This window comes from Camarhynchus parvulus, chromosome 3 (genome assembly GCF_901933205.1).
Source record: "Camarhynchus parvulus chromosome 3, STF_HiC, whole genome shotgun sequence".
NCBI lineage: Eukaryota > Metazoa > Chordata > Aves > Passeriformes > Thraupidae > Camarhynchus > Camarhynchus parvulus.
In genome coordinates, this window is record NC_044573.1 from 111,006,376 (window position 1) to 111,031,485 (window position 25,110).

At 50.3% G+C, this 25,110-nt stretch overlaps 1 protein-coding gene across 9 annotated transcripts in view; it reads right to left on the bottom strand.

The window, feature by feature from the left end:
• Positions 1-521: 521 nt before the first annotated feature.
• EXTL3 (exostosin like glycosyltransferase 3) overlaps positions 522-25,110 on the bottom strand; it is a 151,712-nt gene continuing 127,123 nt past the window's right edge. For all 9 annotated transcript variants that reach the window (XM_030946517.1, XM_030946510.1, XM_030946511.1 and 6 more), the window contains 4 exons: positions 5,464-5,591; positions 2,953-3,097; positions 1,989-2,117; positions 522-1,133 (listed from right to left, as the gene is read on the bottom strand). In XM_030946517.1, coding sequence (XP_030802377.1) covers positions 924-1,133; positions 1,989-2,117; positions 2,953-3,097; positions 5,464-5,591 — 612 coding nt within the window. In that variant the 3' untranslated portion in view covers positions 522-923. The remainder of the gene's footprint in view (positions 1,134-1,988; positions 2,118-2,952; positions 3,098-5,463; positions 5,592-25,110) is intronic.

Here is a 25,110-nt window from a genome sequence, read left to right on the forward strand (position 1 = left end):
TAGCAGCCACAGGGCAAGAGAAGCCAGGATCTGGTGGGTGGGAAGGGCTGTGCCATGGGAGGAGGGATGGGGACAGCAGTGGTAACAGGAGCTGCCCTGATGCTGCACCCAAAAACCTCCAGCCTGGCCTTGCTACAGCACCTGGGATGGGCTGAAGGATCCAGAGGGGAAAATGAGGTGGGGAGAGGGGAGGGAAAAAAGAAAAGAAAAGAAAAGAAAAGAAAAGAAAAGAAAAGAAAAGAAAAGAAAAGAAAAGAAAAGAAAAGAAAAGAAAAGAAAAGAAAAGAAAAGAAAAGAAAAGAAAAGAAAAGAAGAAAAGAAAAGAAAAAGAAAAGAAAAGAAAAGAAAAGAAAAGAAAAGAAAAGAAAAGAAAAGAAAAGAAAAGAAAAGAAAAGAAAAGAAAAGAAAAGAAAGAAAAGAAAAGAAAAGAAAAGAAAAGAAAAGAAAAGAAAAGAAAAGAAAAGAAAAGAAAAGAAAAGAAAAGAAAAGAAAAGAAAAGAAAAGAAAAGAAAAGAAAAGAAAAGAAAAGAAAAGAAAAGAAAAGAAAAGAAAAGAAAAAAAGCGCCTCACGTGGCAAATCTAAAACACTTTCATTTTAAATAACAATAATTATAATTAAAAAGAACGGCTGCCCTTGGCTAGCGAAGGGGCAGAGCCAGTGGCCAGCGAGCCATTCCTCAGTGTATGATCCGTGGGTGTGTCCTCACAGGAGCCATGGGGTCCCATTCCCGTGGGTGTGTCCTCACAGGAGCCACGGGGTCCCATTCCCTGTCCAGGTGAGCCACTATGGGAAGAGGGTAGAGCCCATCCCAATCCAGGCTGGCCCATTTTCCACAGCCTTCTGTACTCACAGCCCACCAAAGCAGCCCCGTGCTGGCTTCTCCTGCCTCAGCTGGGAGCTGGCAGTGTCCAGCTCTCCCAACCTAGATGAACTTGAAGCATTTGGTCTTGTCGTGGGGCAGGCGGGTCTTGAAGAGGACCGAGTCAACGCGGAACTGGGTGTAGAGCAGGGGCATGTACCCGTACACCTTCACGAAGAAGTTGATGCACTTGTGCCGCTCGTGGAAATGGGAATCGTCGTGGGAAAGAGCCTGGGGGCAGCCGGGGCAGCGGAAGGTCCAGCGGGAGGTCACCTGCCAGGAGGGACAGAGGTGTCAGTGCCACAGTGCCCACAATGCCCAGCCTGGGCACTGCCAGGAGGGACAGAGGTGTCAGTGCCACAGTGCCCACAATGCCCAGCCTGGGCACTGCCAGGAGGGACAGAGGTGTCAGTGCCACAGCCCAGTTTGGGCGCTGCCAGGAGGGACAGAGGTGTCAGTGCCACTCTGCTCACAGCACCCAGCCCGGGCACTGCCAGGGGGCTCGGATACAGAGGGAACCTCAGCATGGGTTGAGTCGGATGGGAGCTCAAAGCTCACCCAGTCCCACCCCTGCCATGGCCAGGGACACCTTGCACTATCCCAGGGTGCTCCAGCCTGGCACTGGACACTGCCAGGGATCCAGGGGCAGCCACAGCTTCTCTGGGAATTCTATTCCAGGGCCTCCCCACCCTCACAGCCAACAATCCCTTCTCAATATCCCATCCATCCCTGCCCTCTGACAGTGGGAAGCCATTCCCTGTGTCCTGTCCCTCCATCCCTTGTCCCCAGTCCCTCTCCAGCTCTCCTGGAGCCCCTTTAGGCCCTGGAAGGGGCTCTGAGCTCTCCCTGGATCCTTCTCCTCTCCAGGTGAGCACCCCCAGCTCCCCCAGCCTGGCTCCAGAGCAGAGATCACCTCTGCCATGGGTGGAGAACCTTTCACCAGACAGGGAACTCAGTCTGATTCATCCTGTAATGTCAGACCTCACTTCACCTGCTCTGTGGCAGATTCCAAAGGCTGAGCTTTCCCACTGGAGCCGGATTTCCCTGGATCAGACACCACCCACTTCCCAAGCAGAGCTTCTCCAGCAGTGCCAGCCCTGGGACAAGGCCCTGGCTGCCGGTGCTTACCTTGATGGGAGGTTTCCTGGTCAGGTGGGACACCAGGAAGTTCATGGCGATGTCCTCGCAGTTGATGTACTCGTCCACCATGTCCCTGATGGCCTGGGGCATCACGTAGGAGTACAGGTAGGCATAGTACTGCAATGGGAAAGGCACAGTGTCCTCCAGGTGCTCCACAGGTGACAGCAACACATGCGACATGTGGGCTGTGGCTGGCTCAAAACTCAAGGATCCCAGAGGAGGTGTTCCCCATGATGGAGTTAAACCCACACTGAGATCCACAGCAGCAGCAAATCTCCCACAGCCACCACCCTCTCCTGGAAGCTCAGGAATGGAGGAATGGGGGTTCCAGCCCCCTCAGATCCTGCTCTGTGCTGCTGTGGATTCAGCACAGCAGGAGCAGCCACTGGAGATCCTTCCCAGTGCCCTCAGGACCAGGTTCTGGCTGTGTTTCAGTTTGGAGAAAGTGAGGGGGAAGGAGCAGAAAGCTCCTCTGTTGCAGACATCTTTTATGAAAAATCCTTTCTTTAGGACTTTTCCTTCTGAAAAGCTGAGAAGCCTCAAGAACAAAATGTAAACATTGATTATCTGCTGCTGTAGAATGCAACAAGTAGATCTTTGACTGGCCCAGGTTAGTTGTTTCTAATTAATGGCCAATCACAGTCCAGCTAACTCAGACAGAGAGCCCAAGCCACAAACCTTTGTTATTCATTCCTTATTATTCTATTCTTAGCTAGCCTTCTGAAGAAATAATTTCTTCTATTCTTTTAGTACAGTTTTAATGTAATATATATCATAAAATAATAAATCAAGCCTTCTGAAACACAGAGTCAAATCCTCGTCTCTTCCCTCAACCTGAGACCCCTGTGAACACCGTCACACTCCCCCATTTGTCCTTAAAAAACCAGATCCCCCCAAATCCACAGCCTCAGGTGGCTGTGAGCAGGAAGGGGCAGCCCCGGGGAGGTCTCACCTTGTGGAAGAAGGCAGCACCAGTGAGCACCATGGAGAGCTCGCAGGAGTAGTTGGAGTTGTAGAGCCAGGACTGGTGGGGGATGTCCCAGGCGTGGTAGCGGCCCGGGAAGCCCACGATGCGATCCCTGGCCTCTCTCCACACCCTGCAAACACACAGCTGCCCATGAGACACTGACCTGGGAGCCCACCCAGAGCTCCTGGGGGATGGAGGGGTCTGTACATAAAGGAGTTTGGCAACTGCTTACCCAAGGAATGCCCAAAGGGCAAAAAGGAAAACCGTGTTAAATGTGCTCCTGTCCTAGAGCCCAGCCCAGCTGCTCATGCACGGGGAAAGGGCTCCTAATCTATAAATCAGGGATTCTATAGCTCATAAGGGCTGGAGGTTTAAAAGAAAACTAAGGCCAGAGCAGCCCAGGCTCAGCCTGGGAGGAGCCCAGCGTCTCCTGGCCTCTTCCCCAAATCGCTGGGACTTTCCATCTCCCAGCAGCTCAGTAAAGCCAAGATAACATCAACATCCCTTAAGGAAAGCTTCAAGGCCAGGTTGGATGGGGCTTGGAGCACCCTGGGATAGTGGAAGGTGTCCCTGCCCATGGCAGGGGTGGGACTAGATGAGCTTTGAGGTCCCTTCCCACCCAAACCATTCCAGGACTCTGGAAATTCCGTAATTCCCTAATTCTGTGAAAAGCTGCTGAGATGCTGAAGACCCTGGTGTCTCCCAAGGGAAGGCCTGGATTGCCAAGGTGCTGGCTCCTCATCCCAAACTGCAGCTCCCTGGGCTCTGGCCCCACAGGAAAAGCCTCCAGAGCCCTGAGTGCCTCCCTCACCCCGACACGTGCTCACAGTCCAGCCTTGGGAATGAAATCCTGAATTATGCATGTGGAGCGTGGGATTGCTTAATGTTCTGCTCTCATCTGCAGCTCACGCTCCTCCAGAGAAATCCCCCAGGAGAGCTGCAACACTGGCTGCAATAATTAAGGAAAAAGTCAGTGCCTGATGCCTGAGCTGGGAAACAGACCCGGCTTCCACAGGCAGGGCTGCTTGGCTTCCTTTGGATCCTTCAGTCCCCCTCCCTGCTGCTCAGTGCCCAAGCTGTGACTCCAGACTGCGTGAGAGAACTCCCCGTGCACACAGAAGGGTTTTCTCTTCTTGCCAGGCACAAAACTGGGCAGTAAGTGCCATTTTTGGGTTTTTCCCCTCATTTGGATGTGAGTTTCTCCCACAAGCCCTGTTCTGGGAGAGCTACAGGAGGAGAGCAGAAGATTCCCTGAGCTTTCCTTACACTGATGGAGCACCAACGTGTTTGCTGTTCAGTCCTCCACTCCAGTTAATGAAACTCCAAGATAATCCCAAGGAATCAACACCACCAGCAGCTTCCCTGGCTCTGTCCTCCCCCCAGCACAATGCAGGGTGATTGTTTAGAAAAGCTGGAAGTCAAAACCATTTATCTCCTTTCACTTCTCCTACATCTTCACTTTCTTATGAAAGTGACGCTTTTTTCTTCCCAGCTCAGCCACAAAAACCAGGATTTCTCTGGAGAATCGTTCTGGGGGTGCTCAGAGAGCTTCCTCCAGCTCCCTCCTGAGTGGCAAAAATGATGGGTTTGGCCCCAAAAATCAAAGCCTGGAGCAAAGTTTTGACAAAGCCCAGCTGCTGTGGGCAGAGGTTCACTGCAGTGCCAAGACTCCAGCAGCTCCTGGGAATGTGTTAACACAGGGAGGCTTTGTGGGAACAGGGTGTCTGTAAGCAGGGACATGAGTGAGATTAACACAGGGCACTTAATGACCTTCATTTGATGCTCTCCAGGGCTGATCAGCAAAACAGAGACCAAAAAAGGGGAGAAAACAGCCCAGTTTGGATAAAGAGCCTGGAATGGGGCAGGCAAGGGAAGCCAGGAATCCTGACGCCTCCTCCTGCACTTTAATCCCTCTCACACCTCATTTCTCATCCCCCTGAAGGGGCCTGGTGGGTTTCTAGGCATTTTGTGCCTTTAAATCCCCCTCCCAAGCAGGTTTTGGTCCCCATCTCCCGCCCCCAGGGAGCTGCTGGGTGTTCTCTGACTGGGAATGGCAGCTCCTGCTCCTTGTGGCTCCTTGTGGCTCCTTGTGGCTCCTTGTGGCTCCTTGTGGCTCCTTGTGGCACCCTCACTCCCCAGCAGCTCCTGGCAGGGAGGGAGCTTGGGCTGCAGGAGCTGCAGGAGCAGCTGGCACAAAGCTCCCCCAGCAGGAGCCCCCTCATCCCTGTGAGCAGGAAGCTTTTGCCAGGGAAAAGTCAGGGGAAAGCTGGAGCTGGAGCAGAACAGGGTGGGAGTGAGAGCAGCAGAACCTGCCTTTGGTGTTAAGAAATGGGGTTTCCTCACTGGGATCAGCTTCCCCACCCCATTAATGTGTGTTTCTCCAAGGAGCAGAGCTGGGAAGCCACGGGAAGAGAGGTGCCAGCCCTGACTGTGTCCCTGGCTGCTCCCTGGGCAGGTCCTGGCCGTGGGGAGGAGCAGTTTGTGGGGAGGGCTCACCTGAAGCCGAACATGATCTCGTCGTGGCGCAGGTGGGCGTCGTCGTCGATGGACAGGATGGCCTCGGTCTCGATCTCGTCCCAGGGCAGGAACCGGTTGTTCAGGCTGTTCTTCTCCGTGCGCACCACCTGTGGTGACATCAGTGACATCAGGAACATTCATGGGGCTGCAGGGCACAAGGTGGGGGTTTGGGCCTGGGGCTGTGCCAGCTGTGGTGGCCCTGGCAACCTGTGAGTGGCAGTGACATTTATGGGGCTGCAGGGCACAAGGTGAGTCTCGGGTTTTGCATTGCTGAAATGGCTCCTGAGGTATTAAAGAGTCTTTCTTCCCAGCCCCATGACCAAAGAAGAAGTCGAGATTCCTCAGCTCTGGTTTTCAAGGTTGTTTATTTTCTCTTATCTCATACATTGTCTTTCTGACCTGCTGAGGTCTGTCTGGCAGGTTGGTTCATGGCACACTGACCGCCCTTGTGTTAGCTTTTTATACTAAAAACCACGTGTACTTTATTTACAATAATTTTCCAATACCTATCACCTATGTTAGACAGTGAGCTTCTACTCTGTTGAAGATTGCATGCAAGATGTTTTTCCATTACCATCTGTATGGCTGATTACCTTGTCAAGTGAGCAGTTTGCCTTATCTCTCTCTTTGAATGACCACATTCACACCTTCCTCGGGAGGGGACCTCCGCTGATAACAGACTATTGAATATCGGTGCATGACTGATAAGAACTGTAACATCCCATTGTGAGATGCTCCGCCCAGAGGGAGGAGCCAAGCACTGCTACCCCATATACTCTGAGATTCTGAAATTGCAGTTCAGTTTTGTTCTCCACGAGATTCCCCAGAGGAACAGCAGCTGCCTTTTCCTCCTGGATCTTCAGAGGAAGACTACATCCTTCTCTACAGATTCCCCTTGCTCCAACAGAATCACGCCTGATACTTCAGAGGACTGCAGCCACATTTTCAATCGGACTGCCACCAACACCCGGACCCACAGGGTGTCAGGTTGGGTTCTGACTCTGTCAGTGTTGTTCCAGTGGACTGTATTGTTTATTTTATCCTTTTTATTTCTTCCCTATTAAAGAACTGTTATTGCCTGCTCCCATATCTTTGCCTGAGAGCCCCTTAATTTAAAATTGTAGCAATTCGGAGGGGTGGGGAGGGTTTACATTCTCAATTTCAGGGGAGGCTCCTGCCTTCCTTAGCAGACTCCTGTCTTTCCAAACCAAGACAGATTTTGGCTCCAACGTGGGGCCCGAGGGCACAGAAACCAAAAGGGAATAACAGTTCTTGAGTAATCTAACTTTTGTGTGTGGCTATAGAAACCTCATTAAGCGACACCATGTGGTCCAACTTGCCCCGGTTTGGGTGGCACGTGATTGTGGCTGTATTTCTCCCATTTATAGGCCCTTATCTAAACATGGGTCCTATAACCAAGGCTACTGTGTCTGTTATCCGGTTTGTGTTATGGGTGAATAAGGTGAGGAATTCATGGATTTTTAACTTCCTCTGGAAAGCAGGCACATGGATTCACAGCTATCACACATTAAGTGTGTGTTTTTGGGGTTACTTTAATAATGGCACCTGCTGTAAGGAAATGACCCCAGGCGAAATCTTCTCCCAACCCTTTAGCCATTTCTTTGGGTCTGCCCCACCAGTTTTTGAAGGGTTCAGATCCACTCTAAATATTAATGATATCATACAGTGGCTGGTGTTGCTGATAGGCCTGCTCTATTTAGCATTCAGAGAGAAGGGGAGACTTACCTGGATAACTACCATGACACCTACCCCAGAACCTAATGCGCCACCAGAGTCTAGGGATGCTGCTGCCCCAGAGCCTGACCCTGCCCCACAGTCCCACCATCTGCCATGGACTGATCCAGACTGCACTGGAAAAGGGTGAGGCTCCAGAGCACTTGCAGTACATCGATGACATCATTGTGTGGGGAAACACGGCAATGGAAGTATTTGAGAAAGGAGAGAAGATCATCAGGATTCTGCTGGAAGCCGGCTTCGCTATCAAGAAGAGCAAAGTCAAGGGACCTGCCCGAGAGATCCAGTTCCTGGGAGTGAAGTGGCAAGACGGACGGCGTCAGATTCCCACTGAGGTCATCAACAAAATCACCGCTATGTCTCCACCAACTAGCAAGAAGGAAACGCAAGCTTTTCTGGGTGCCATAGGTTTTTGGAGGATGCACATTCCTGAATACAGTCAGATTGTGAGCCCTCTTTACCTGGTCACCCGCAAGAAGAATGAGTTCCACTGGGGCCCAGAGCAGCAACAAGCCTTTGCCCAGATCAAACAGGAGATCGCTCATGCGGTTGCCCTTGGCCCAGTCAGGACAGGATCAGAGGTGAAGAACGTGCTCTACTCTGCAGCCGGGAACCATGGCTTGTCCTGGAGCCTTTGGCAGAAGGCGCCTGGGGAGACTCGAGGCCGACCCCTGGGATTTTTGGAGTCGGCTACAGAGGGTCCGAAGCCAACTACACTCCCACAGAGAAGGAAATCTTGGCTGCCTATGAAGGAGTCCAGGCTGCCTCAGAGGTGATTGGCACGGAAGCACAACTCCTCCTGGCACCCCGACTACCGGTGCTGGGGTGGATGTTTAAAGGGAAGGTTCCCACCACCCACCACGCCACTGACGCTACATGGAGCAAGTGGATTGCTCTCATCACACAGCGCCCCGTATTGGAAACCCAAATCGCCCTGGGATTCTGGAAATAATTACAAACTGGCCGGGAAGGTGAGAACTTTGGTCTGACTGACGAAGAGGAACAAGAACCAGTAACACGTGCTGAAGAAGCTCCTCCATATAACCAGCTGCCCCCAGAGGAAATGCGCTACGCTCTTTTCACTGACGGTTCCTGTCGCATCGTAGGGATGAACCAGAAGTGGAAAGCAGCTGTATGGAGCCCCACACGACAAGTTGCACAAGCTACCGATGGAGAAGGTGGATCAAGCCAACTTGCTGAACTCAAAGCTGTTCAGCTGGCCCTGGACATTGCTGAGAGAGAGAAGTGGCCAAAGCTCTACCTTTACACTGATTCATGGATGGTAGCCAACGCACTGTGGGGATGGCTAGAGAGGTGGAAAAAGGCCAACTGGCAGCGTAGGGGAAAACCGATCTGGGCTGCTGATGAATGGAAAGACATTGCCGCTCGGTTAGAGAAGCTACCTGTGAAAGTCCGTCATGTTGATGCCCATGTCCCCAAGGGTCGGGCTAATGAGGAACACCGAAACAATGAGCAGGTAGATCTGGCAGCAAAAATAGAGGTGTCAAAGATAGACTTGGATTGGCAACATAAGGGGGAGTTGTTCTTAGCTCGATGGGCCCATGATGCCTCAGGTCATCAGGGTAGAGATGCCACCTATAAGTGGGCACGAGACCGAGGGGTGGATCTGACCATGGACAGTATTTCACAGGTTATCCATGACTGTGAGACGTGTGCTGCCATCAAGCAGGCCAAGCGAGTGAAGCCCCTCTGGTATGGTGGGCGGTGGTCCAAGTACAAGTATGGGGAGGCCTGGCAGATTGACTACATCACACTGCCCCAGACACGCCAGGGCAAGCGCCACGTGCTGACCATGGTGGAAGCCACCACTGGATGGTTGGAGACCCACCCTGTGCCTCATGCCACTGCCAGGAACACCATCCTTGGCCTGGAAAAGCAAATCCTGTGGAGACATGGCACCCCTGAGAGAATTGAGTCAGATAATGGGACTCATTTCAGGAATGGCCTTATCAACACCTGGGCCAGGGAACATGGCATTGAATGGATATATCATATCCCCTATCATGCACCAGCTGCCGGGAAAGTTGAACGGTGCAATGGACTACTTAAAACTACCCTGAAAGCACTCGAGGGGGGGACTTTTAGAAATTGGGAAATGAACCTAGCAAAAGCCACCTGGATGGTCAACACCAGAGGGTCCATAAATCGAGCTGGTCCTGCCCAGTCTGAACCACTGCACACAGTGGATGGAGATAAAGTCCCTGTTGTACACATGAAAGGTATTTTAGGAAAGACTGTTTGGATTACTCCCACCTCAGGCAAAGATAAACCCATCCGTGGAATTGTTTTTGCTCAAGGACCTGGTTGCACTTGGTGGGTAATGCAGAAAGATGGAGAAAGCCGTTGTGTGCCACAGGGAAACCTAGTTTTAAGTGAGGACTGTGTGTAAGGTTTGGGTTTTGGTTTTTGTTTGTGATACAGATGGAAATAGGAAAAGGGGTGGATAATGTTGAAGATTGCATGCAAGATGTTTTTCCATTACCATCTGTATGGCTGATTACCTTGTCAAGTGAGCAGTTTGCCTTATCTCTCTCTTTGAATGACCACATTCACACCTTCCTCGGGAGGGGACCTCCGCTGATAACAGACTATTGAATATCGGTGCATGACTGATAAGAACTGTAACATCCCATTGTGAGATGCTCCGCCCAGAGGGAGGAGCCAAGCACTGCTACCCCATATACTCTGAGATTCTGAAATTGCAGTTCAGTTTTGTTCTCCACGAGATTCCCCAGAGGAACAGCAGCTGCCTTTTCCTCCTGGATCTTCAGAGGAAGACTACATCCTTCTCTACAGATTCCCCTTGCTCCAACAGAATCACGCCTGATACTTCAGAGGACTGCAGCCACATTTTCAATCGGACTGCCACCAACACCCGGACCCACAGGGTGTCAGGTTGGGTTCTGACTCTGTCAGTGTTGTTCCAGTGGACTGTATTGTTTATTTTATCCTTTTTATTTCTTCCCTATTAAAGAACTGTTATTGCCTGCTCCCATATCTTTGCCTGAGAGCCCCTTAATTTAAAATTGTAGCAATTCGGAGGGGTGGGGAGGGTTTACATTCTCAATTTCAGGGGAGGCTCCTGCCTTCCTTAGCAGACTCCTGTCTTTCCAAACCAAGACATACTCTAAACCAATCCAAAAGTGCCACCATCACAGCAGAAGATGGAGGACAAGAAGAAGAAGAAGAAGAAGGACAGGACACACCCAGATTCCTCCATCTTGCCTCTTGAACCCCCATTCTAAAATTCAAAAATTCTACTTTTCCACCCTGTGACAAATTCACTATCATTCTACTCAAACTCTTGTGGCTTGTAACTCTTCACACAAAGTTGATAATTGTTTCCATGGGCTAAAATCGAAGGCACAGGTGTCTTTGACTCCGTGCCAAGGTCTCTGAGTCCCCTGCCAGGGTCTCGAGTCCTCCAGGGCAGCCAGAGCAACGTCCTGGGTTCTGACAGGTGAGGGTTTGGGGCTCGGCTGTGCCAGCTGTGGTGGCCCTGACGACCTGTGACATTTGTGGGGCTGCAGAGCCCAGGGTGGGGTTTGGGGCCGGGCTGTGCCAGCTTTGGTGGCCTGCAGCAGCTGAATTGCTGCTGCTATAATCCAGGGTAAGGATGCAAAAGGGGCCTTGGCAAAATATCCACAGATGTTTTATTCAGATGTTCAGGTGCCAGCACCCTCACACAGAGGGGCTGAGTTTGGGTCTGCCAAGGGGCCTGGGCTGACCCTGGTCTCGGGCAGTACAAGGATGAGGCCAGTCAGGGAATAGGGAGGAGAGGCTCAGGGACACAGGAACAGGCACAGGAACAGGGGAAGGAGCCAGTGGGGTCTAACAGCTTTTTGAGGGAAGCTCCTTGTGTCTCCCTAAACCAGGGAATGGCCCCCGGGGTGGGGAGTGCTCTGAAGCCACAAAGTGTTGGCTCAGCCCAGCAGCAGCTCCAGCAATTCCCTCACCCCATCCACACAGATAGAAAATCCCACTGAATTTCTCCCTCTTCCAAGAATCATAGAACAGAATCATGGGGCTGAAGGAGCACACCAGGATCATCCAGTCCAATCCCTGCACAGACACCCCAACAATCCCACCCTGTGCATCCCTCAGGACATTGTCCAAATGCTGCTGGCACTGTTGGGAATGTCACCATGCCCTGGGGAGCTGTTCCAGTGCCTGACACCCTCTGGAGAAGCACCTTCTCCTGATTTCCAGCCTAACCCTGCCCTGGCCTAGTTCCACACTGTTCCTGACAGCCCCATCCACCCTGGATCCTTTCCCCTGCTCTTACACTTTCAGCTGATCCAAAGTCACTCCGTCCATCCCACATTTCCCACCCCATCCAATCCCTCCAGTCCTTTCCCTGCCTCTGCTCTGAACAATCTTAATTTAAAAAATTAAGCCCAGCCTGGTGAAAAGACCAAAGCATCACAGCAATAGAACTCCATTAAATAAGATTACATTTGATCCCACAAAGAAGCCCACGCTGAAAGCATTAACAGTGGAAATATTTGTATCGGGATCTGCGTGACAGCTGGGATGATTAAATTCCCATGGAAAGCCAGTCTTGGAGCTTTCATCTGCTGACAGCTCCAGGGGGGATGGAAAACTCAGCAGAAACCTGTTGAATATTGCACTGAAGAGCCATCAAAAGCACCAACAATTCACTGCAAGTGAGCAAAGTGGGCAGCCCTGGGCTATGGAAAAGCAGGGCCAGAGGTGAGCCAGCAGCATTCCCACCCCAGGAGCTCTGTGGTTCCATCGGGACATGGAAAAAGCAGGGACAATGCTGGCACAGGAACTCCTGATCCTGCTCCTTCCCAAGGTGGAGAAGCATCACAAAACTCGGCTCAGTGTCTGGCTTGGCTGAAGGGTTATCCAGAGCCAGCCGATGCTCCCAGGGGTTCCTTCTCTGCCTGGGAACTGCTGGAAAAGAGGAGGCAGGAGTCTGGGTGGGCATGGGGTGAGGAGGGAAGCAGCAGGAGACAACGCCACACTCCGTGTTCAGCTGTGGGAAGGACCTGGATCTGCTGGAGTGAGTCCAGCCTGGAGAAGGGAGAGCTCAGAGCCCCTTCCAGAGCATAAAGGGGCTCCAGGAGAGCTGGAGAGTGTCACCATCTCATTTTCTGGAAAAATCTCTTTGCCCAGGATTTCTTCTCCTGGGAAGCTGAGAGCCCTCAGAGAAAATGAAAACAATAATAATCTGATTTGCTTCTCCTGCGTTTTGCTGCTTTGGAATGTGTTTGGAGATTGTTTATCCAACAGTGACTGTTTCATTGGTTTCTGCTGTGAATTGCTTTGACTCATTGGCCAATCATGGCCAAGCTGTGTCAAGGCTCTGGAAAGAGTCACGAGTTTTCATTATTATGTTTTTATTATCTTTTAGCCTTCTGTCTGTATCCTTTCTCTATTCTTTAGTATAGTTTAGTATAGTATTCTTTTATATAATAGAGTATCATAAAATAATAAATTAGCCTTCTAAGGACATGGAGTCAGAGGCATCGTTCCTTCCTTCATCTGGGAACCCTGCAAATACAAGACAGGAGGGACTGGGGACAAGGGATGGAGGGACAGAACACAGGGAATGGCTGCACACTGCCAGAGGGCAGGGATGGGTGGGATATTGGGAAGGAATTCCTGGGTGTGAGGGTGGGGAGGCTCTGGCAGAGGTTTCCCAGAGCAGCTGTGGCTGTCCCTGGATCCCTGGCAGTGTCCAAGGCCAGGCTGGATGGGCTTGGATCAACCTGGGATGGTGGAAGGTGTCCCTGTCCATGGCAGGGGGTGGAATGGGATGATCTTTCAGGTTCCTTCCCACCCAAACCATTCTGTGATGAATTTCCAGCTTGCTTTGCAATAAACTGTGTGGGATAAAATCCCACCTGCTGTATAAATATGGGTGATCCAACACATTAAATAATTTCATTCTTCTGGTGTGATTGATCAGGCTGGAACAGAACAGCTCCCATTTAGGTGGTGATGAAGCATCTCCAAAAAGTGCAGAAGACCCTGATCTTGACATTGACCCCATGCAGCTGAGAGAGGAGGGAGGAGCTGGAGTTGGACACAGCAGCAGGGATAACATGGGAGCAGTTGAAGGAATTGTTCAGGAGGGAAGGTGCATTTGGAGCTGGTTAATTTGGCCACGTGGCGCTGATGAATGTCACTGAACCTTGCTCAGATGCAGCAGCCAGGGCTGCCAGGTTTCTGTTGGCTTCCCTGGATGTGAACTTCCCGCTGTCCCTGGGTTGTGAAGTGTCCCTGGAAGTGTCCAAGGCCAGGCTGGAGCAGCCTGGGATGGTGGGAGGTGTCCCTGTCCATGGCAGGGGTAGGATGAGATGGGCTTTGAGGTTCCTTCCGACCCAAACCGTTCTGGAATCCTCAAAGTCACCAGCATGAACCTCCCGTGAGCTCCAGGGCAGAGGAGCTGGCACTGGGAGAGCTCTGCCAGGAGCTCTCAGCCAGAGTGGCAGAATCCACCTTTCCTCTCAAACACCAACCTTGCTCCTTGGGAATTGTCTCCCTTCAGCTCCCACCCCCTGCCCTGCTGGGTCTCAGCCCCAAAGAGCCCAGAGGTGCCATCACCGACCCTCTCTCTGTCCTTTTTCAGACTCTGAGGTCTCCACCTCTCCCCCAGCACTGCTTCTCCTGCCCTTCCATCACCTTAATGACCAACTTAGCCACAACTTTGATCCTTCATGGTCTCGAGCCAAGAGCTCCGTCCAACCCCAGGGAAAGATGTTCCCTCAGCCCTGGGAGTCAGCAGCTCTCCTTCCCAAGGAGATTCAAACAGTGAGGAGGACACAAAATCAGCCAGAGAACAACAAGAGAGACCCCAGCCCATCACCAGCTCCCACCTCCCCTCACAGCAAGGGCTCCAAACTCAGAGCAGAGCACCACTGGTGGGATCTGCACCAAATTCCAACTCCTCCAGACTGAAACCCACCCCAGACTGTGCCCTGCTCACCTTATTTTGGTTATTTTTGACTTTTGTTTGGGATTAATTCTCTTTAAAACTCTTTATCATCAGCAGTTTGCAATGTTTGGAGACACCTAAAATGCCTCCAAGCACCCAACAGACCACATCAGAAGCTTCTTCTCCTTTTAGGAGAAGAAAATCAGTTGGAAAATCAGTTCCAGGTGATTCCGTTCCACAACCTGGGATTTGTTTGACTCGAGGAGCACAAAACCCCACAAATCCATGACATCCATTTCCTGCCAGTATTTTGTTGTTCACAGACACACTGGACAAATGGATCTTAAAAAAAACTGAGAGAAAACTAAACCAGAGATAAATCCAGAGTCTGCCCAGTAATAATGTCCTTTTACCAATATTTTAAAACACATTTTTATACATAAACACAAAAAAAAGCAGCAAAATCAATACCTTCCAGCAATCTCCTTGCTGGTGAGGCTTCATGCTGAAGCTTTAAATTAAGTGTCACATATCATCTGATGGTGAAAACGTGAGGAATGCCCGTGCCCTTGGAGGAGTTTTGACAGCTCAGCTCAGTGAACTGGATTGATTCCTGGGCAAAGAGCAAACTCTGCAAGAACCTGGGTGCCTCATTGCTCACATCAGGGGAAAAAAGCCTGGAGGATGCCCTTAGGAGAGCTGGGTAATTTGGGGAGACAGTGAATGAGCTCTCATCTTTACCAAAGGTGAGAGATTCTACCCAAAAGGGCTGGGAGAAGAGAGCAGGGTGGGGTGGGGACACCACGAGCTCCCTCTGCTCCACTGAAAACAGGACTTGGATCCTCTCCATGCAGAAAGGGTTAACTCATCTGGATCAGAAAGGGTTAACTCCTCTCCTGGATCAGAAAGGGTTCTTGGTTTTCCCAGCTTTTACAGAGATGGGGCAGCTGAGAGGCTTTTTAAACTATTTTACTCCATTTTCAGTCTCAGTGAAAGGTTTTACGTAAGAGATGTAAAACTCAACACCATTCCAGCAGAAGCCACCCTAATTCCTGGTTACCTTAGAAATGTTTCCCAGCTTTTGCCACACAATGCTGCTAACACTTCTAACACCACTCCCCTTCATTTTTACCCCACAATGAATCTTTCACAGTTCTAATTCACTAAAATATCTGGTCTTTTTGCAAGGCCATATTTTGAAACTTGTTGAAACTTGTTCCAAGTTCTCTCTCAACAATGTCATCTCTATTCCACGGCCTTCCTAAGGCAGCTCACCTTATCTCAGAGTTTGTATACAGATGTACAAAACTGTGTGAGCCTTCTGTCAGGTTTTCAAAATTATTTATAAATCCGTTTCTCACAGCGGGCGACCAGTCTGAGCAGCCCAGGCTTGGAACTTGGCTCCGGAGGTGCCACCGTTGTTGATCTTCATCCCACCCACATCCTCGCTCCCACCTGAGCAGGGTCACTTCCCACCCTCCCTCCCCTCTGCCAAGGCTGCTCCAGCTCTCCCATGAGCACATGTGGGGAAGAAATCAATTAAAAATCAGCCAATTGAGGCTTAATAGAGGTCAGGAAGGGTTGTGTTGGAGGACTTTGGGAGATGGCAAACTCCAGGAAAAGGGAACAACGAGTTCCAAGTATCCCTGAAGCCACCCTGTGACATACATTAATTTTCAACTCCTGAATTTTTTATTTCCATCCTTTATTTTCAACTCTGAATTTGGCCAAATCCAGACATGTTTTGATAAAGAAAGTTGCCTGGATTGGCACTTGAGACCCACAGACTGAGATGCACCAGAGTCCCTCCCCTCTACACATCAGGCACAAGTGCTGGGATTATTGACAAGACTCCCTGGAAGGAGGGAAGGGTGCGCAGATCCATAAACTGAATAAATTACATCCTTTATTATCACAGACAGCTCCACTCCTGCTCCCTCTGCAGCTGAGGTGTGAGATCAGACTGGCACTTGCTGCTCTGCAAATGCAACCAGAGATGGGCAGGAGGAAGACAAGAACTCTGCCTGGTGCCACCAAACAGCATCTCCTGGGTCATTTTTTGGAAGTGAAACTGTCAGAACGAGTTTGCACTGAGCCAAGCAACAAATGTGGGGTGTCAGACAGGGACAAAGCTCCAGGGTGGGTAAAGAGGAGGAATTTCCTCATGGAAAGGGTGGTTGGGCATTGGAGGGGGCTGTCCAGGGAGGTTTGGAGTCCCCATCCCTGCAGGTGTCCCAGGAAGGGCTGGATGTGGCACTCGGTGACAAGGTGGGGATCGGGCACAGCCTGGACTCGATGGCCCTGAAGGGTTTTTCCAGCCTGAATGATTCTGTGATTCTCTCAACATCCTGGCTCCAGCAGGAACTCTGGCACTGGGCAAGGCTCCATATGGAAAGGACACCCCTGAGGTTCCCTTTGCTTTGGCCCTGGTGTCTCTGAGCTCTGTCTCATTTCATGGAAGGAGAGAAGAGGCTGAGCCCAGGCACGCCGGCTCCATGACAAACAGCCAAGCTCTCTGCCAGGACAGGTGCCAAGGAGAAGCCAAAGGAGCTCTGTCATCACCAGAGATGCCACCCACAATCTCTGCAGCCCATTCCCAGCGAGGTGACATCGGAGTAAATCCCGTGAGCCCGAGCACGGCCACGTTTGAAACTCGATTTTCTCAGTGTTTTATCACCACCTGTTCTGGGCAAGCTGAGCTGCTCCACAAGAGCTGGCAGGATCACTGTGGCTCTCAGCCCAGACCTCAGATCTGCCTGGCTGCCCCTACCAAGGACAACCATGGTGGTGCTTACTGAAGGTTTCCAAGCGCAGCCTCACACCCAGCGGCGCTGATGTCCCGCCCTGCCCACGCAGAACCTTTTCCCTCCTGCCAACCTCAACTCCCACCATGAGAAAACCCTCAGAGGACAGAAGTTCATCCAGCTCCTGCTGGCCAGCATCCTGCTTTCCAAAGCCAACAGCACAGACCCAGGCCTTTGGCTCAGGCAGGAGTTCTCACTTCATGAGAAATAAAATAACCTGGCCTCACTCGATACAACACGAGGCTCCTCCAGGCGCATTGCCAGAGCTGCATGGGCAGGGAGGAGATGGGATGCCAGCATGGCATTTCCACCAGAGCCAAGCCTCTGGGATGATGCCTTTCCTCCCCAAAACCACGCTCTTTTTCCCAATAGAGACCCAAAAACTCGAGGAAATGAGTCTGGCACAACACAGGGCTCCAGGGTGTTTGTGGCAGCTCTGGATGAGCTGCAAATCCAGCAGGAACTGCTGCCCTGCACTTTGACACTGTGTGAGCAGGGTGTCAAAGCTCCTTCCAGACACACTGCCAGATCTGACTGAGCAGGCTGGCATTTTGTAACAAAAAATAGATGTTCTTTTGTGTTTGTGATAATGAATGTTTAAAAAACTTGGGATGCAGAGGTGAAATCACAGATGCACAAAAAGCAGCTCTGGGGTGTTTGGTAGGACAAAGATATTTGGGTGTGACCCTGGGGTTAACACACTCACATCCTGATAAATCAATAAATGGGAATGGCTGGGACCTCAGCTCCCAGCTGTGGTGTCCAAGGGGGACATCAGTCCTCACCCATCCCATAGAAATCCTCTGGAATCTGCTCCCTAGTTTGGCTTGATGGCACAAAAAAAATCCATTTATCTGAGCATCCAGCCCAATTATCTAGATATTATTTATCTACCATCCAGCCCTGACACTCTTAGCAGGATGTTTGTGTTTGGTAGGACAAAGATATTTGGGTGTTACCCTGGGGTTAACACGCTCAGATCCTGATAAATCAATAAATGGGAATGGCTGGGACCTCAGCTCCTCAAGGCACATCCAGAGGGAGATCCTGGATCCTCCTGCATCCAGCCAAAGCCACAGGGCATGTGCTCCTCTCGTGACTGGTCTGTCCCCACCAACCACCCTCACCATGCCCAGCTTTGTTCCAGGACTGGATGATGAGTCCCAGGACGTGCTTGGATGGAGCTGTGGTGTCCAAGGGGGACATCAGTCCCCACCCATCCCATAGAAATCCTCTGGATTTTCAAAAAAATCCATGGATCTGAGCATCCAGCCCAACCCTGACACTCTTAGCAGGATGTTTCCTCAGTCATGCATTGCCTGAGGAGCTGTCCCTGGTTTTTACAGTGGTTTCCCCTGGCAATTCTTCACCTTCTTGTTTTCCCTTTAATCCTGCCTTGTAAAGATGGATTGGGAAGTTACTGTTATCCCTTTCTCATGCATTAATTATTCCCTGCTCCTTCCTCTTCACCTTGAAACAGCCACAGCCCCTCCTTTATGCCCTGAACCTCCAGCTTTGCTACCTCTGACTTAAAGCATTTTCAAACTCTGAATTAAAAGGATTTATAGACTATTTTAAGACTCATCTCCAGAGGTATCAGAAGGGTATTTAGCTCCAAAGCCATCCAAAGGCAGCGCAGGCTGAATGTAAATGGGCAAAACAGAGGCATTTTAAAAATACGTGTAATTAAATAATGCAACATAAAACCCAGCATAAATTATCCCCTGCTGAGAACAAAACCACACAGGAAGATACCATGGAAAGGCTTTTTTTATGATGCTGGGTCCATGCACAGAAAATGTGCAAACACTTGGTCTCCCTTTAAACTCCTCAGCTGAGATCAGTGGGTCGCTCATCTCCGAGAGGAGTGAACAGCTTGAGATCCAAATAAAACTGATTATTTATTCATTTTCATACAGGAGCAGCTGTGCATCTTCCCAGAGAAAGGAACGGAGAAGGATGCTCCTTTTAACATGAAAGGGATGCAGTACTGATTTTTATTCTCTGTGTGTTGCTGTTAGTGGCTGTGCAATTCGAGATGCACATGGAGCTGGTTGTCCAATTAGATTTATTTTACAATTAATTGTAATTATTTGGCTCAAAGAAGGTCCCTGGGATAACACGCTGTCATGTTCCAATACTTCCACCGCTGCAGCTCATTCCCTTCTCAACTTCCCGAAATTCCTGTGTGTGCTTTTCATGAAAGCTCACAGGGAAAAACTGCAGAGTGCAAAGCTCAGGATCCAACTTCCACTGGCAGGCCTGGGACCACGAGCCAGATTTACGAGCTGCTGTTTGCTGGGAAGCAAAAAAAAAGTCATTTCAAGAAGAAAAAGCTCACTCTTTTGGGAGTTTTGATACTGATAACCCAAATGTTTAGTTCGGTGGGGTTTTTTTGCAGTGGAATGGGCAATTCCCAAAGGCGTCATCATGGAATCACAGAATCATTAAAGATGGAGAGATCAAAGGGGATCAAGGCATTAAGCCATGATCCACACCCAGCACATCCACGTGTTCTAAAACCCCCTCAGGGGTGGGGACTCCAGCCCTGCCCTGGGCAGTTCCAGTGCCTGACCACCCTTTCCATGGACAAATCCCTCCTGATGTCCAGCCTGAGCCTCCCCTGGCACAGCCTGAGGCTGTTCTCTCTCCTCCTGTCCCTGTTCCCTGGGAGCAGAGCCCGACCCCCCTGGCTGTCCCCTCCTGTCAGGGAGCTGTGCAGAGCCACAAGGGTCCCCCCTGAGCCTCCTTTTCTCCAGGCTGAGCCTCTTTCCAGCTCCCTCAGCCCCTCCTGGTGCTCCAGCCCCTTCCCCAGCTCTGCTCCCTTCCCTGGACGTGCTCCAACCCCTCAATGTCCCTCTTACCACAAGGGTCCCCAAACTGAACCTGGCATTGGAGGTGCCCCAGCAGGTGCCATGTGTGACGTCCTGACAGATGCCACTGTGCTTTCTCAACTCTCTCTCAAGCTGCAGCTGGATGAACCTGGCTGCTTTCACCTGGCAAATCCTGTCTTGGGATTCAAGGCCTGAAAATTCCAATGGAATTCTGCCCAGTCCCAGATGTCAGAGCTGAAGCACCGCAGGGTGACAATGGATGGCAGCAGGAGTGTCCCCAGCATGGATTCAGCACCAGCAGGACATCTGCACACTGTTATTTGTCAGCTCTGAACTTCATCCTCTGTGCCTCCTTCTTCCTCTCCAAATACCCCTTGGCTGCTTTTGTGGCAATTTTAACATCAAAAATGTTGTTCTGATGAAATGGGGACACCTTCCCCACACTGCCTGTACCAAACCCACTCTGCTAATATCAGGTAAAACACAGAGATGCCATTTGGGACCACTGCTGAGAAAGAGAACACACATAAAGAGGGCAGGCAGCAGCTTCTAACTCCATCCAAAAGGTGCAGTGTTCCTTCCTGGAGCTCAGGGATGAAGGATTCAAACCACTTGTGGGTAGCAAAAACTTCCAGCCTGGTAAATACCAACAGCTCAGGAATGATGTGTGCAGCCAGTGAGCCTGGGGACAGACCTCACACTCCTGCTTCAGATTGGACCCAACTCAGCAGACTATTATTTGTCAGCTCTGAACTTCATCCTCTGTACCTCCTTCTTCCTCTCCAAATACCCCTTGGCTGCTTTAGTGACAATTTTAACAGCAAAAATGTTGTTTTGATGAAATGGGGACACCTTCCCCACACTGCCTGTACCAAACCCACTCTGCTAATATCAGGTAAAACACAAAGATGCCATTTGGGACCACTGCTGAGAAAGAGAACACACATAAAGAGGGCAGGCAGCAGCTTCTAACTCCATCCAAAAGGTGCAGTGTTCCTTCCTGGAGCTCAGGGATGAGGGATTCAAACCACTGTGTGGTAGCACAAAACTTCCAGCCTGGTAAATACCAACAGCTCAGGAATGATGTGTGCAGCCAGTGAGCCTGGGGACAGACCTCACACTCCTGCTTCAGATTGGACCCAACTCAGCAGACTATTATTTGTCAGCTCTGAACTTCATCCTCTGTACCTCCTTCTTCCTCTCCAAATACCCCTTGGCTGCTTTAGTGACAATTTTAACAGCAAAAATGTTGTTTTGATGAAATGGGGACACCTTCCCCACACTGCCTGTACCAAACCCACTCTGCTAATATCAGGTAAAACACAAAGATGCCATTTGGGACCACTGCTGAGAAAGAGAACACACATAAAGAGGGCAGGCAGCAGCTTCTAACTCCATCCAAAAGGTGCAGTGTTCCTTCCTGGAGCTCAGGGATGAGGGATTCAAACCACTTGTGGGTAGCAAAAACCCCCCAGCCTGGTAAATACCAACAGCTCAGGAATGATGTGTGCAGCCAGTGAGCCTGGGGACAGACCCCACCCTCCTATTTGACATAACTCACACCCCTGGGATTCAGCAGGAGTTGGACTGGGCCAGCTGCAGATCCCTGGAGCAGAGAGAGCCTGAGGAGCACATCAGCTGGCTCTGAACTGGCTCCCATCTCCTGGTTTTGGGAATCCCAGGGAAGCTGTCACTGCACCAGGCAGGGCAGAGCTGCACAAGGAACTGACGGGGAAAGCCTGGCCTTATTTTGGCCAAAATATTCATTTCCCTGCCAGCCTCACTGTCCCAGTGGAGCATTGAGAGCTGTGTCAGGCCGGGTAGGAGCTCCTTGTTATCCTTGGAAGAGCCAAAGGAGAGCCTGGAACAGCCACACAAGAGCCCAAGAACCACTCGCAGGCTGCCACTCCCCAAAATCAGATTTCAATAAACAATCAAAACCACAAAACTTCTGAAGTGTGAAAGGCCAGATCTCCCTCAGCCCATCACCAGCTAATTCCTGCAGTTGTCATTTCCCTGGAAAAGGCACATTGCCAGCCCCCTGATCCCTGCTGAGAAATCTGGCAGAAAACAGACTGGGAGCTTGGGGTGGATCTGAGAGGGGCTGTCACGTCTCATCTGTGAGGCAGGAGATGGAAAAGTCAGGAGGGGGATCAGCAGCACCCCTGAGGTCTCCTCCCCTTGCCAGGACATCAGAGCCGTGCAGCACCAGGTCATGGCATGACAGGAAATCCAGCAACTTCCATCCTGGAGCCACAGAAATGCACAGCAGAGAGGCAGAGAAGAGCAGAGTGCTGGAAATGCAAGGGCTGTGATCCCAGGGGATTATTGGAAATACCTCCTTTCTGCTCACTAAGTGAGGCAGAGCTTATCTTTCCACACTTTGCTCTTTGGCTGACAGCCCAGCTGCTTTAATTACCAGAGGCTTTCGTCAGTGCAAATCCTCTGTATTGTTGTGCAATTACTTCTTCAGCAGGTTCCTCCTGGAGATCTGTCAGACAGGATTTCCACCACAGCAGGAAAACAAAACACCTGACAGAGCAGGTGCCATTATTTGTAAATTGGTTCCCATTGGTGCATCTCATTCTTTGGAATACATCACACCCAAGGATGCTCCGAGATGTTTCCAACATTTCAAAGCTGCTCTGACCCATCCCACAAGAGCTTCAGTGCAAACATTTGTATCTGAGGGCATCTAAATGAACATCACAGCCCCACAAAGGGAGGAGGGAATTGGAGTCAGGCTATAACTCACTGAGCAGCTACTAAAAACCTGGAATATAGACTCTGATACAGAAGCAGAGCCATCAAGTTTGCAGGCAGGTTATTGTTTTGATGGGAAGAGGACAGCGGATTTATTAATGTTTATGTGCCTGGGAGCAGCAACCATAAAGCACTCAGGCACATAAACTCACTTTTGGCTTCCAGGTGGAATCCAGACCGGGAGCCTTCCAGGGACTTCTGAGATGAGAAGGCTGAGATCTCACTGGGGAAGCTCTGGGTGAAATGAAGACAGCTTTGCTGCCAGCATGCCTGCCCTCAAATCCATCATGGAGGGATGAGAGCTCCTTTGTGGAATGTCAGAAGAAAAGAACTGTCCCAGTACCCACACCACAATCCCCAGATTGGCATTTTATCCCTCGTTGTTCCAGGAGCACAACTCGTTGAGAACTGCAATTTCAACCAGCTCCAACGGCAGAGGACAGGCTTGGGACGTCCCCCTGAATGTGGCCAAATAAAGGGAGAGGCATCTGCCCCAACACACAATTTTCCCTCCAGGTGGCAGAGCCAATCTGGATACCAGGTCTAGACAGGTTTCTATGAATTTCCCTTTGCTCATAAAGTTCAATTTCTGGATGCTAATTGCTGGAATCCTTGGCTAAATCCTGCTTTACCTTGTCCATGTCTCACACCAGCCCATCACTCTTCTACCCAGAGGAGCAGAGAACTCAAGCCATGGGCAATGTCATGTCCTTCAAAGCTTGATTTATCCCAAGGCTTTTAATACTTGCTCCAACGAAATCCAGGAGGAAAAAATGCTTCCATCAATAATTAGTGCCAAACACATGGTTGGGAAGAATCCAGACTCCCACAAACCAGCATGGGTTGGGAATTAAGGACCAGCATGTGTTAGAAATTACACAGATCACATAAATGAGTCACAATTCAAAACAATTCCTTTTATAAATTTCTGACAAAATCAACCTAATTAATACCAGTGGTTTGAAAGCAATTTGTGTTGTCACCTGCATTGAGAGCAAGAGGAAAACGAGCCCTGTTGGAAAGAATCATCCAGTTTCAGGCTGTCCTGAAGCTTTTCTTATTCCCTCTCGGCTCTCTCCTGTCACAGGCCAAGATGGGGCTGTCCCTTGGCACAGAGATAAGCCAGGCTCCCACAGGCCAGGCTCTGGGCAGCTCAGAGATCAAAGCCATGATCAGGCTGCAAATGGAACTTCCCTGCCCCAAATGCTTTCAGTGTGGAGAACAAAACCCATTTCTACTCCCTCCACGAAGCTCAAACCCCTCAGAGTTCAGTTCAAATGAGCATTCAGGAAGCTGAAGACTTTGCTGAACTATTTGGATGTGAAAGTGCGATCTGGGAAGATAAAAGCTTCAGATTTCCCATCTTTCTGCTGTTAGAAAATCTGGGAATAGGTGAAAACAGCATTTCTGTGAATTTATATGGAGACATACAAGTGGGTGTTTCAGTGACCAGGTGTGGCTTTCTCTGTGCCTCAGTTTCCCTCTAGTGCCCTTAGCTCCTTGCTGGTCCTTTGGCCAATTTCAGGAGAAAGAAAAAAATTCTCACTTTTTTTTTTACAGGACTAACACATATTTTCATTAATTAACTAAAAGTTTTAAATAAATGAGAGTGCCTGATTTTCTCATAGGCTCTAAGATGACATCCCCTCAGTGCCATCAGGAGAAAAAGCTCCATCCTTTCTGAGAGCCTGCTGTGAAACAAGGGATTCTGGAGACAGGATAAGGGGAAAACAAACTGCAGCCCTTGGTTCTGTATCCAGCTACTCCATCACCTGCTCCCAACAGCTTTTCACAGGAGATGAACCTTTTCCAGAAGTCCAGGAAAATCCAGGTGCTGCTTTTTGGAGAGGGGAGCGCTCCATATGCCCAGCAGGGCAGGGAGACCCATCAGGCTTTATCACCAATTTGATTTCATGAAAATGGGAAAGAAAAGCACCCATGGGTTTGATAAGAGAGCAGCATCTGCTTCCTCACCAGACACAGGTGAGGAAAGGAGAAGGAACTGTGGGGAAAAGGGGTAGGAGAGTGTCCCAAAACCTTGGGAGTAAATCATCCCTTCTCCTTGAGAGCTGCAATGTCTTTGCTGATCGATCCACAGAGCTTGGGGAGGCAGCTGGGAGCTACATCAGACACTCAGCAACAAGCAGTGATTAAAACCTGTCTCCTGCTTCCCCAACCTCATATCCAAGAGGCACCTTCCTCTTTGTAACCTCCTCATGTCCCTCACAGCTGCCTCTCTGATGTCCCAATGCCCCACGAGGTCCCTCCTGCTCCAGCAAACACAGATTTTCTTTTTCCCTCTCTATTTATTACCCAAATTCCTGACCTCAGCGAGTCCTGCTCCTGTGCCAGGGGATCCATCCGTGTCCTGTGGCACAACATCAACTTATGGCCACTCTGGGAGACAAGGCTGTCTTCACAAATAAGGCAGCCTGTGCAGAATGCACAATCAAACGGCTTTGCACAGCAGAACTGCTCCACCCGGACACATAAAAGCCTGGGAAGAAAGGAAATGCAGATATCCAGGCTCTGGGACTTTATG